Source organism: Schistocerca americana, chromosome 10 (genome assembly GCF_021461395.2).
Source record: "Schistocerca americana isolate TAMUIC-IGC-003095 chromosome 10, iqSchAmer2.1, whole genome shotgun sequence".
Taxonomy (NCBI): domain Eukaryota; kingdom Metazoa; phylum Arthropoda; class Insecta; order Orthoptera; family Acrididae; genus Schistocerca; species Schistocerca americana.
This window is the reverse complement of record NC_060128.1, coordinates 147420329-147434245: the sequence shown is the minus strand read 5'-3', so window position 1 is coordinate 147434245 and position 13917 is coordinate 147420329. Positions and strand designations below refer to the sequence as shown.

At 38.8% G+C, this 13917-nt stretch overlaps 1 protein-coding gene across 1 annotated transcript in view; it reads left to right on the top strand.

The window, feature by feature from the left end:
* The window catches only part of LOC124552452 (polycomb protein Asx-like), a 52856-nt gene that overhangs the window by 23191 nt on the left and 15748 nt on the right, over nucleotides 1-13917 (top strand). The window contains exon 7 of the mRNA XM_047126729.1: nucleotides 13450-13833. Within this exon, the coding sequence (XP_046982685.1) occupies nucleotides 13450-13833 (384 nt within the window). The remainder of the gene's footprint in view (nucleotides 1-13449; nucleotides 13834-13917) is intronic.

Below are 13917 nucleotides of genomic sequence, written 5' to 3'. Positions count from 1 at the left end.
CTTCCATTATCGTTGCAGTGTCACAACTGCCTCTGGTGTCTCCCTTTCCTAAAGGTAAACTCAGTATCGTCTAACAGCTTCTCAGTTTTCTTTTCCATTTTTTGTATATTATTCCTTGTCACATACTTAGAATTAAGGAGCAACAAAGAATTCTATAGAAAAATCCAAAAACTTGCAGGCACAACCTGGAAAAAAGTGCCATTTTCCTTGGACCTGTGAAAAGAATAGAGGAAAGCGAACTAAATGAAACAAATACTTCAGTACATCAACAACAAAAATAACTTTATCAATGGAACACAAAAAGTGGTGAAAAAAATTAATGTTTCTGAAGAAGATATCAGAAACAGAGAAAACTACTGAACCAAAATTAAGAACTTTGAGGGTTTTCAAGAGAGAGAAAACAGAAAATGCAGAAGAATCTTTACTGGTGAAACAACAGAGTAAAAAATGAAGAAATATTGGGGAGAAAGAAAAGTGAGACACTACTAAAAATAAGAAATCGTAAGTAAGTGTTATGTACAGCCCATAGTGAACAGGATTTCATACACAAGGCTGGGTGGTGTATCACTGCATGACTGTTTTACTTTTACCAACCTTTGACTGTGTTCTTATGCTGGAATAAATGTAATCAAAATCGATTAAGTCAGTTGAGGTGTTGTTACAGTCTGCTAAAATATGTCAGACACAAAAGAAAAGAAACTAGTGCTCTAAATTTAAATATATTCAGTCAGGTCTGGCCACCTACAAAGTGGGGCCTGTTTCTGGTGACACACTTCTGCATTCTTTCCCTCCATGTGACTTCTAAGAGAGGCTACACAGAAGTTAGACCATTGTTCCCATATAGCAAAGCACAAGAACTTGTTTGTGGTAAATTGCTTAGCTTCTGCAAGTGAGATGATCAAAGAAGTTGGAATTTCTAACACCTTGAGGAACTAGTTTGAGGTAGAAAAACAGTTGCACATTAATGGTGTTGTCTTCAGTCTGAAATCTGGTTTGATGCAGCTCTCCACACTACTCTGTCCTGTGCAAGCCTCTCTATCTCTGCATAACTACTGCAAGCTACATCTATTTGATACTGATTACTGTTTTCAAGCCGTGTTCTCCCCATACAATTTTTACTCTGCACAGTTACTTCCTTTAGTACCTGCACAAGACATAACAATTCTGCTACAGTACAGGGTCAGTGTGGGTATTTCACAGCCCTATGGTGGCTCAGTACTAGCCGGGGAACAGAACCCCATCAGGAAATTCAACTCGCTGTGTGAGTCAGTCGACAGGAAGCAGAAGGTCCAGAACCTCATAGAGATGTGTACGGCAATAACTCAGCACACGGCAGGCACAGGCCAACTGAGGACTCGGCGACAACACTTGACACAGTGTGCAAGACAGTGACTGCGGTAGTTGAATTCAGCATAAGCACTGACCTGCACAGATACTGCCACAGGTAAACACCAGTGTCAGCAGGTCTGCCCATACTACTCATCACGTGTGCATTCCATGGCAGGTATCTGCATTATTTTGCTGTGCTACCCATGCCAGTTCATCTGCCACCATTCCTATGTGCTCTGGTGATGATGTTGAACCAAACTGACTATCCCTTGATGCCTAGTGTTGTGTGCATATCAACTGATCCCTTCTTTTAGTCAAGTTGTGCCATCTCGTATTTAGTATTTTCCTACAGCACTTCATTTCAAAAGTTTCTCTTCTTGTCTGAACTGCGTATTTCCACACTTCACTTCTTTACAAGCCCTCACTCCAGAAATATATCTTCAGAAAAGATATCTTGACACTTAAATTGACTTGAAGGACCAAGGGTGGTCTACCTGTCATCGAGCCGTCCTCTGTCTTGTGACTTCGTGTGGAAGTGCTGTGGAGGAGTATGTGTTTAGGACACTGCTCTCCTAGCCGTTTTTCAGATTTTCCAGTGAGTGAAGCTGCTACTATTCAGTCAAGTAGCTCCTCAATTGGCACCGTGAGGCTGAGTGCACCCCATTCCAGTCCTCCCACCAAGGAAAAATCTGTGGCAGTTCTGGGAATTGAACCGAGGTCCTCCACATGGCAACTATGTACGCTGACCACTCAGCTACAGATGTGGTCTTAAATTGCTATTGGATGTTGACAAATTCTTCATTCTGAGAAATGCTTTTTGTTCTTCTGGTAGCCTGCATTTTACATTGTCTCTACCTTGGCCATTACCAGTTATTTTGCTGCCCAAATAGCAAAACTCGTCTACTACTTTTAGTGTCTTATTTCGTAATCTAATATCCTCAGCATCACCTGACTTAATTCGACTACATTCCACAAGTTGATGTTCATCGTATAACCTCTTTTCAAGACATCATTCAACTGCTCTTCCAAGTCCTTTGCTGCCTCTGACAGAATTACAGTGTCACTGGCAAACCACAAAGCTTTTATTTCAGTCCAAAAACTGATTTGATCCAGCTCTCCATTCTACCCTACCCTGTGCAAGCCTCTTCATCTTTGAATAACTACTGCAACCTGCAACCTTCTCAATCTGCTTCCTGTATCCACCTCTTGGTCTCCCTCTTCAATTTTTACCCCCCACACTTCCCTCCAGTACTAGATTGGTGATACCACGATATCTTAGAATGGGTCCTATCAGTCGATCCCTTCTTCTAATCTGGTTGTGCCACAAATTCCTTCTCTCTGCTTCTGTTTAGTACCTCCTCATTAGTTACATGATGTACCTGTGTAATATTCAGCATTATTGTATAGCACCACATTTCACAAGCTTCTCTTTTCTTCTTGTGTAAACTGTTTATCATCCATGTTTCACACCAGACAAATACTTTCAGAAAAGATACACTTCAATCAATATTCGATGCTAACAAATTTCTCTACTTCACCCATCATCAGTTATTTTGCTGCCCAAATAGCGAAACTTTGATTTTACATTCTCCAGTTTTACATTTTTCGAAGTTCTGCACCGTAAATTTGTAGCTTCTGTGAAAAATCCATAACATCAATGATAAAAATTCCCCAATTTTACATTTCTTCCTAGTAAGGTTTACTTCGATTTTAAGTTATTACTCGACATTTCACTTGACTTCATCCTGTTTTCATACTGTTGACGTTTGATGTGACCGAACAAGTTATAAGTGGCTCGAAAGACGGGTGGTTCGCATCACAGGAGGAGGCAGAATTAAGGGAATATTTTCGGCCGTTGTGAAGAGGGGAGATGAGAGACAGGAATGCTGATATAATCAATGATAAGTGTTGCCAACACAACTTGCAACATTTAGCTTCACCATGCAATTATGATACAACTACTGCTAGGTTGCAGTGGTAATGGAAAAACAAGAGCATCGACATGAAGTGTTCTGAACTGAGCCGATACTTGACAAAGGGGCCTAACCACCATCTTTTAATGTGCCACTTATAACTCAGTCTCATCTTTTTGCATGTATTTCCAATGTACTGTGTTCAGCAACAATATCAGTCGTCAACCTTTTAAATTCAAACACTGAGTCTGAAAGAATATTCTCGGTCATAATCAAGAAAACATCGCCCATTCCTGGCTATTGAACTCTTATTGGCTGGTGACTTTTTAAGTCACCCAGTAGCCAGCACAGCAATCACACCACACTAACACATGTAAAATTCTCTCACCTACTGGATGTGTGGATAGTGGGAGTGGCCCTCTAGGGCAGGAGTGCAAATAAGAGTAAAAGCATTTTGTGAAGTGCTGAAGATATACTTTTCATGCAGATGATGTGCTATGACAGAGGAGTCACATGGAAATAGAACAACGGTTTTGTGATAGCACATTTTAAAGATGTTTGTGTTCAAATCTGACATGACACAGTTGCAACAACTACATACACTATTTTTTGTGGCGGCGTTCGTAGCGACAAATACTTCCCTGTAGAAACGGCTTACGAAGTCACCGCCACACTTTTAATAGCGGGCCGACCGGTCCGCTGGAACAGTGAACAGAAAGATGAAAACCCAAACACTCTGATTAAATAAAAGTCGGTACTTATCTTTATTAACGCAGATACAGAAACACAGTAGTGAACTCCGTGTCTACAGAAATCTGTCTAGTTCGAGTCGGAGCGGCTAGGTCAGCATCGGCTGAGGACAAACAACAACTCTGCTGCGATGAACACACAACTGACTAGCAAGTACACAATTCGGTGGCGAGTATACAACTGAGCGGCGAATACAGAACTGTCCTAGCGCTCGCGACTCCAGCGCTTAAGAAGCCAGAAGCCAGCGGTGGCGCGCGCAGACTTGCGGCGATCTCCTGTCTCGCTGGCGCTGCTTATGCGGACGGCGTCCGGACTTTGATGCTGCCAACCTTTTGGCAGCGGGCTCGGGTAGCATTACTGGCTAGGATATAACACTATTCATGTATGTACTTTGCACAACACACCCCACACACTGTAGATATTAAAGATTGGCAGCAGTGATAGAGGGCATGATGCGAAACTGTAGCACCTGAGCTTTCTTTCAAATTTACATTTTACACAGTGTACAGAAATTCACTGAACCAACTTCTAGTTATCTTTTAATGTCAGTTGGGGAAGTAAACGCATTTTTCACATCTCTGTTTCTCTCATTAAGCTTAAAATAACACTTTATTAGTTGTGAACATATGAAGTGTGGCTTGTAAGAAAAGAATTAAACAACACCAGCAATGTTGACAAAGTATGCCATTAAACAGATGGACGTATTTATGCTTATGGTTTAACCACTTAGCTGCTGTGATGTTCTTGGTTTAATTCAACATATTCATCAATTTCTGCTTTTTTTCTGAGTGAGCGCAAAGGATGATCTCTCAAAAACATGTGTTTTGAATGTATAGTATGTAGCTGTAGCATGTTGGAAAGCAGCTTGATTACCTTGTACCCAAATACCAATTTCAGTTTTTTAATGAGTTTTTTCGTGCTGTCACACATTGTGATAAAACCGATGAAATTCTTTACCACAAATTATTGTATAAGCATTGTATTATTGATTTAATTTTCTTCACTTAGACAGATTTTGTACAAAATATTAGAGAGGATTGCGATTTTACATGTGTTTTCACAATTTTTTTTTTTTTTTTTTGGGGGGGGGGTTAACATTTTCCTCAGTTTTGCGTATCTTAAGTTTGGACCGCACGAAAACGTAAATTAGGGGTTTCACTGTATTTGTCTACCACTTTAAGTGTCTCATTTCATAATCTTAGTCCCTCAGCATTACCTTATTTAATTTGACTACATTCCATTATCTTTGTTTTGCTTTAGTTGAAGTTTGTCTTCTCAGTGTACGGGCTGAATAATGTTGGGAATAAGCTACAATCCTGTCTCACTCGCTTCTTAAGTAGTGCTGCTCTTTCATGTCATTGTTTATTAATACACTGTAATAAGAAGTTCCATAGGAAAACAGTCTTGTTTGCTCAGATTTGGACATCATAAATTTGTGGAGATTTCAAAACTGGTAATATTTTAAAACAAAATAAAAAGAAGCGTAACATATAGAATCATTCATTTGTTAATTCACACACAGTGTAAATCGTCAAGTGTAAATAGCATCGTAGAGAGCCTTCAGGAACGTGGAAACAGTCAAGTTATAGATTATGTCAAAAAGAAAATTCAGTTGAGGTAACTGTCAAATTATGAGACTAAATTGTTAGATAATACTTGTCTTTAGTCAGTGAAATTTCAATACTGCCATTAGACACATGCAAAAGTGACAACTCTGTCCTAGCTTTTGGGAGTAATGGTTCCTTTCTTGGGAAGGAGAGAGGGTTAGGTTTGGGAAAATTGAAAAGGAAGGGTAGTTCACTCAGACCATGGGATGAGGAGATCAGAGAGAGTAGGTCTAAGTGAGCTATCCTTCATTGCAAACATTGCCCAAACTCTCCTTCTTGAGGAAGGAACTATTAGTTCCAAAAGATACGACGGTGTGTGTAGTTTTATATGTGTCTATGAGCAGTACTGAAAGCCAGAAACTCTGTCTCTTAAATTCAAGTTATACATTAACAGTCAGAAGCTGCCTTGCAATGTATCTCCTTAAAGAATACTAACAACAAATTACAACTACTGTTAAATGTGCTCACTAGAATTAATCCTAGATTGCTTTATAGAATCAGAATCTTTATGTGTCTGTCAGTATTTTTCATACTGTTGGCTTCACAAGAGTTTACAGTGCAGTCAAGTTTTATATAAAATAATCAATTACATAAACAGAAAATAACTCGCTTATTTAAGAACTAAAAGATTTTCTTTGAGAAAACAATGTATGTGGTTGATGTGATTGATTCAAAAATAAGCCCCTTTATTCTTTCAGAAATAGGAAGCATTCTTTATTTTCATAGGCACATGCGTTATTTTAAACCTTAAGCAGGATGTATATGACCTGGGACAGCTGGGAAATATGGGAAAACCTGGAGATTTTTCATTGTTTTAGTTTCAGTTAAATTTTATAATTTTGGCTGGTAAGAACTGATACTCTAACGAAGAATTTTATGTTAGTCCGCTGCTCTGCAGAATAATATTGCAGCAATGAAACATAAACTAGAAAATGACATGGAAATAAAACTTTAATTGCAAAGAAAATGAGCCATTTACAACAATGAAACACAGTGGATACATGTGCATCTGCCAACAGCAAAATGTATGAAAGGCTTTAGGACCAAGACTATGCAATACTTCATAACAACAAAGTGCTTTTGATGAGCATGACATCACAACTGTGTACATTTCTTAATTGCGGAAGAATATTGTGAATTTCTTTTATGCAAGGCGAATTATTTTATGTGTGAGAATATGTGATGAATTACTTAAACCATGAGGCATTCGACTCTCATTCAAAACTAACACTTTGAGGACCAGCAACTTAAAAATGAGGCCCAAAAGACAAGCGATTTATACTGTTATTTAAAAGTACACTGACAAATTTTTAATGGTAAGAAGTATAATTATCCTTCAAAAGAAAATGCTAAGTGAAAGCTTAGCTTTTCATGTAGCTGTACTGTATGTATATTAATTCAAACCATGTGCATTCATGCTACTTAACAGTGGTGTTTCTATTGGCTGACCACATCATGTACCCTATGTTATGAATATCTGCTGTCATTGGCTGGTGAGATCACATAGCATGAGAGATGATTGGCTGACAAAAGCACATTGTCCAGAACCATCACGATTTTAGTGTTTCAGAAGCTACGGTGCTGAATTTGGTGGACTCCATATTTATACTTTCCTAACACAAAAATATGCAATGTTCATGTTGCTGCCCATCAAAGATCTTTCCAAAACACATTGTTTTTTGCTGTGTGTTGTTTCCCAAGTGCCAGGAAGTTGTACGTAGGTGCATAAAACCTGTACCATTCAAAGGATTGATAAGTTTTACATTACTGAGGGAAAGTATATTGTCACTTAAAGAGAAAAAAAATCTACGTTCCTCTGACCTGGAAATATTTTTTTTCTTGTCCACCGCCTTGTTAAACATTCATCTGTTTTTCTACATAATCATCATTTCTGTCCAAGCATTTTTGGAGACCATACTCCAATCATTGTATCCCCATGTCGCAGTACTCCACCGCCAACCCAATAGTCTCTTGTTTGACTTCATTGTTGGTCCGCAAGTGTGGTCCATCCAAGTGTTCCTTTAATTTTAGGAATAACTAATTATCATAGGGGCTAGGTCTGGACTGTATGGGGAGGGGATGGGAAATGACAGTCCAGCCAAATCCTTTCAGTAAATCTTGGGTTTGATGAAAGACATGGGATTTTTGTAAAACAGCATCATTCCATTGCTCAGTTTTCCTCTGCAGTGGTTCTGGATCATTTGTCTGTGTTTCCTTCATGTGTTGCAATACCTGTCAGAATTTATCGTCATTCCAGGTGACATAATGTCAGTCAGCAATATCTCTATATGATCTCAAAACATAGTCACTGTCTCTTTGCCAGCAGACTGCATTTATTTAAATTTTTTTGGCTTGGATGAAAATAAGTGGCACCATTTGCATGACTGATGTTTTGTTTCAGATATGACATGAAACATCCACTTTTCAACACCCATAATGATTGAGATCAACAGTTCCTCCCTCTTTTTTCCAGGTGTTGAATAAATTAATGGGCACAGTTGACATGTTGCCTCCTGTTTTCTTCTTTAAGTATTCATGGGACCGACCACATGCACACCACGTGATACGACAATTTTTCAGACAAAATTCTCTGAGCTGAGCTAGCAGAAGTCTCAGGAACCTGAAGAGCCAGTTCACAGATGGTGATCATTTGATCTTCAAGCAGTAGTCTCTGAATATTTGTGTCAGTCTCGTCTGAAATGGAGGGTCTTCTGCTCTGGTCTTCATCATGAATGTCCACGTGGCCAACAGTGAACTCCCTACATCATTTGTGGATGCACTAAACAGTCATAAACTTTTTGCAATAGACTTTGCACAATTTTGCATGGTGGGACCCCTTCCACATGTTAAAACCAGATAACTGCATGGTTTTCACACTACCCAGTTTTCAATGGAGTTAGCTGCTTGGCAAACACTGAGCAGTGGAGAGAAACGGAGAAGGTTGTGACTGAGAATGGGGGATCTGCCGTACACGACAGTGTTGCCAAATTTTGACCAATTTCTTTCCTTGTGGATCTACCTGTTTGGAAACCTTACTTTCGAATCAACCCTCATATTAGAATGATTATTTTCTAGCAATTCTTCAACTGAATAGAATTCATTGTATTTTAGTCTAGTTTGCAATATGCTCTTATATTTATTTAGTGGTACTGTACAAGCGGAGTATGGTAACTTATTGAAGAATTTTGTGCTTAGGAACTTACAGTGATTATGAACTATACCAAGTTCTGAGGAAGGCAAATCCAACAAGTTTTTAGTATTATGTTTATGCTCATCACATATGATGTTGAGTTTTTCCAGATTTTCTCTAACATATTTCAAACCGTTATACACATACAGGCAAGGCATTGTCATAATTCTGCGACATTTGAAGTAGTTTCTGCAATACTTTCTGGTTGCTAAACCTAATACATCTAGTTGCATTTTTATGCCATCTGAAAATACATTGAACTCCTGGGGGGGGGGGGGGGGGGGGGTTATGCCAAATACAATTAAAATTGTACACAACTTAATTTGCTGCACAGATAATTTTTGTGCCCTTGTCAAGACAGTTTTTGATCTATGACCAATCCAAGTAATTTCACTGTCTTATTTTCATTTTTAATTACTGTGAGACCAAAGATTATTTCTCCTGCTTTTGTCTGGTTAATGCACAGCTGATTGGCCTGACACCTGTGACTAATTATTTCCTGACACCTGTTATTAGTCATTTGCACCATTTATTTGTTGTTACGTTTTAAACTTTGTAAATTTTCTGCTGCAGTTATTTGAGCCATAGCATCCGCATTTAGTACATTCTTGTACAGTGGAAAATTCAAACAGTAATTAATGTAGACAATTGGACAGAGTCTTGGGATATTTTTCTTTTTATTGTGAGTATTGTTGAACTCTGCATATTTGCATAAACAAGCTGTGACCTATTGCATGGATAAGATTTGAATAAACAGAGTGAATTATCGCAGTGTCATAGTATTCTAATTTTTTGACCATTATGTCGTGATACTGAGCCAAGTTCTTTGCTTAAATCAGTAAGTGTTCCAGACATCAATGGCCTTTTTTCATACCCTTACTATACATTATTCACCAAAGCTTCAACTGTATTTACAGTTGATAGGTGAGATCCAAACCCAACCAATGTTTATTTAAAACGGGGAGTTCTCCATAGTTTTTAATTGATTCAGAAAACATATCTTAAAACTGCCAAAGCTGTTATATTAATATTATATTAATTATTTTTATTATGTTTTACTAGTTTCAGTTTTAAATCATCATTATGCTGACAAGTATTATCAACATAACACGTGAAGGTGATTCATTAACATCAAAAGGATAGATAGAAGACAATTTTTTACGGTATTGAGCTTCACAGTTTTACCCTATAGTTCAGTTTGTTGACATCAGATGAACAGATTTCAAATACCCCTTGTATTACACAAAAGTGACTCCGTGTGTCCTGTGGTACTACAGCACCATAACTTAGCTCAACTGACTGAAGCCTCAAATAAATGCTTGTAGACACACTTGGAGTTGTACGGATTTATGGTGTTTAACAATTTTATGGATTTCTGTCATGTGGTCTAGAGCCACTGGGTGCCATTATCGAGGCATGGACAAGGCAAGCTGAACTTCGCAACATTTTGCTTTTTAGATTCAATTTTGATTTATATAAAGGAGATTTTCTGTCGCAAAAATGGTCATAACAAACACACAAGCATAATACCTGTGCAGTAAATCTCTAACAAATAGACATTTGCAGTACAAGTTTATTACAAATGATTGAAGCGATTTCATAAATTCGCTGTAGCTATTGGGTAGCATTTTTCCATAAGTTTAATAAACACAACAAATACACATAAGAGAGACTTCAGACATCCATTACATATTCTCCTTCGCTGTTAACAACAGTCTCTGCCAATGCTGGGGTAACTTTTCAATTTCACGACTGTAGAAATCACATTGTTTTGACACGAAGAACTTGTCGAGCCATGTTCGGAGAGAAAGGAGAAAGTGAAAAAGGTGAAAATCTGAGGGAGGGAACAAGATCAGGTGAATAAGGTGGGTTTGGAATGACTTCCCAACTCAACCCCTGTATAGTGTTTTTTTGTCTGTCTAGCAGAACGTGGGCGGGCATTGCTCGTGGAATAACATCACTTCACACAGTCTTCCTGGTCATTTTTGTTGGATTGCGTCTACAAGATGTCTCGGTTGTTGACAGTAAATGTCAGCAGTGATTGTTACACCTCAGGGAAGCAATTTGTAGTACACCACTCTGTCGCTGCTCTTACAGATGTATAACATTATCTTTTGTGGATGCACGCATGCCTTTCTTCGGGGAGTTGCTGCTCAGCCATTCCTTTCTTTTCCTTATGTTAGCATAAAGACACGATTTCTTGTCACCAGTAACGATACTGGATAGGCATGGTCGGTGTTGTTCATTAGCCAATTGATAACAAGTAAGCAGAGGTGCACATATGGCCACTTGCTGATTTTTGTGATTTTGGCTTAGCACATGCAGTACCCATACACCCAATTTTTGAATCTTCCCCAGTGCATACAACTACAATGACGGAACGATCACAGTTCATCACGTTTGCCAGTTCTCGAGTACACTGACGTGGATTGTTGAGGATTAGTGCATTTAAACAACCTTCACCTCCTACTGGCAGAAATGAAATTGTGAGGACTGGTTGTGAGTCATCCTTGGGTCACTCAGTCAGTGGAGCACTTGCCTGCAAAAGGCCTAGGTCCCGAGTTTCAAGTCTCAGTCCGGCACATAGTTTTAATCTTCCAGGAAGTTTCATATCAGTGCACACTTCGCTGCAGAGCAAACATTTCGTTCCGGAAAACTTCATTAAAGCTGAAGGTCTTCCTGAATGTGGAGACTCACTAATGTCATAAGGATCCTCCTTGAAATGAGAAAACCATTTTCTTTCTTACCATGCTCTGTTGAATGGCATTTTTCTCCATGACAAATGTTTCTGGCTGCCTCTGCTGCTTCACCCCTCTATTGAACCCAAACAAAAAAATATGTCAGAAATGTTCTGATTTTTCCACTTTGCACTCCATTTGCTAGTGTCCACAGCTCCACTCACTATTTCCAGGTGACAAAATGACAACTTGTAAACACAACTAGCAACAGTGAACTACAAATAAAAAGTAACAATCGATAAATAAAGCCATAACAACCAGAATACCAGCATGCAAAACAAAAATACTGCCAAGTTATGCACAAGCCTAAACCTTTTTCTCTAGGTGACGTGTGGAACAGTATCAAACACTTTCTGAAAATTGAGGAATGTTTTACTGATCGTGGATGCTATTATCTAGGGCATGCTACCTCTCACAGGTGGACAGGGCGAGCTGAGCTACACAAGTCTGCATTTTGGATTTAATTTTGATTTATACAAAGGAAATTTTCAGTAATGGAAATGGTTGTAACGTCACACAAATGTAATACGTGTTCTACAAATTGTCCTTTCCAGTACAAAGTTATTATAAATGACTGAAGCAATTTCATAAATCCGCTGCAGCAACATTTATGGAAATATTGTCACAAATCTCAACACTCATATAGAAAAACTCAAAAAGTTTTGTATTGTTGCACCCACACTTCAGATTTCTGCAACAAGAGCACAGCATTGAACAGTTAGGCAAGATGGCAACAGGTGCCAAGAAAGTGTATTGTTGTGTTGGAAATACTTTCACATCAGTCTGCTATAACAGTGCAGCAACACTTCAGAACGAAGTTTAACGAAGATCCATTAAGTGCCAACTCCATTCAGCGATGGTATGCGCAATTTGATCTTAAGGAAATGGCTGAAGCTGAAGCCTTACTGTGTGCAGTTGCTACAAGCCTTGACTCCCAATGACAGTCAGAAACCAGTGGCTAGGTTGTGGTGAGGCTTCATACATTTTTTTCTGTGAGTTTATGTGAAGATTTTATGTTCATGCCTCCCCTGCCAATAATCCCATGAGAACTGTGAGCTCGCATCGTCTGTGCTTTTGAACAGATTGATAAGGACATTGTGCACTGAATGTGGGGATAACTTGATTATCGACTTAATGTCTGCAGAATTGGCGGAGGGGGGGGGGGGGGACCCACATATGATGGAGCACTTACGTAAAAAAAAACTTTTTGGGTATTTCTGTGTGTATGCAAAGCTCTGTGACAATTTGTCAAATAATATAGCTATATAAAATCTGTTAAATCACTTCACTAATTTACAGCCTTGTATAAGCTTCTACTTATATGCATCTGTCCAGCAACCACATTAAAAATGAGAAATATTTGTGTATTGTTCCAATCAGTTTGGAACACTTTGTTACTTCAGTGACTTCCAATAACGTACTGCAAGAACAATATCAAATTCTTCAGCACAGTACCCATAGACTCATCCAGATATATTGTTGGGTCCAGATGCCTTTCCACTGTTGAGCAATTTTACTTGATTTTCTGTTCTACAATCTTTTATCTCAGTATCTGCATTTTATCAGTGATTGAAACCAAAATTTATTTTACATCCTTCCAGGATGAAACAATGTTGGAAGAGTGAACTCGGTATCTTGGTCTTACCTCTTCAGTTGGGTAGAAGTACAGTCACTGGATGACTGGATAGATTAACAAGGTCCATTTATTGACTTTATGTCAGGGTTTGTTGTCAGCTCTGGGGGGGGGGGGGGGGGGGGAGGGGGGGGAGATAGTTTTGAATTCATTGAATTCTTTTCACATTGTTTTGATTACACTTATTTTGACTGTGTTCACCTTTTCTGTCTGTCTTTAACGTCTATAGTGACACAGACCGTTAGAGATGCACACCGAAAGGATTTATTTGGATTTGTTTTTCATCCAGTTCCAGTGAAAATGTCAAAACAAAAGAAGATCCAGCTACACCAAAACAGGATCCTCCTACATCTCCTTTGGCCATCCCTCTCACGAAGGTCAAAGAGGAGGTCGATCCAGACAAGGTCGACAGTCAAGCGAAAGATGACAAGAAAGAAGACAAGAAAGATGACAAGAAAGATGACAACGAAATGGACATCATAGTCGAAACTCCAGATGACAGCTCAGCAGACGAGTCTGGAAAAGAAAAAAAATCTGTGCCAGAAAGACTCACCCAAGTCGAGGGGAAGTATGAGAGGACGTTTATCACTTTTTCAGACGAGCCTGTCTTCCAAAGCGTGTTCACCAGTAACAAGCCACGCCCTCATCACAAGAACCTCTGTCCCATAACCAGGTAACTACTGTGTGTCCTGTTTCTTTCAGTAAATTAGTTCACCATTTGTAAATATGTTTTTATCTGTTCTTATATTCTTGAGTA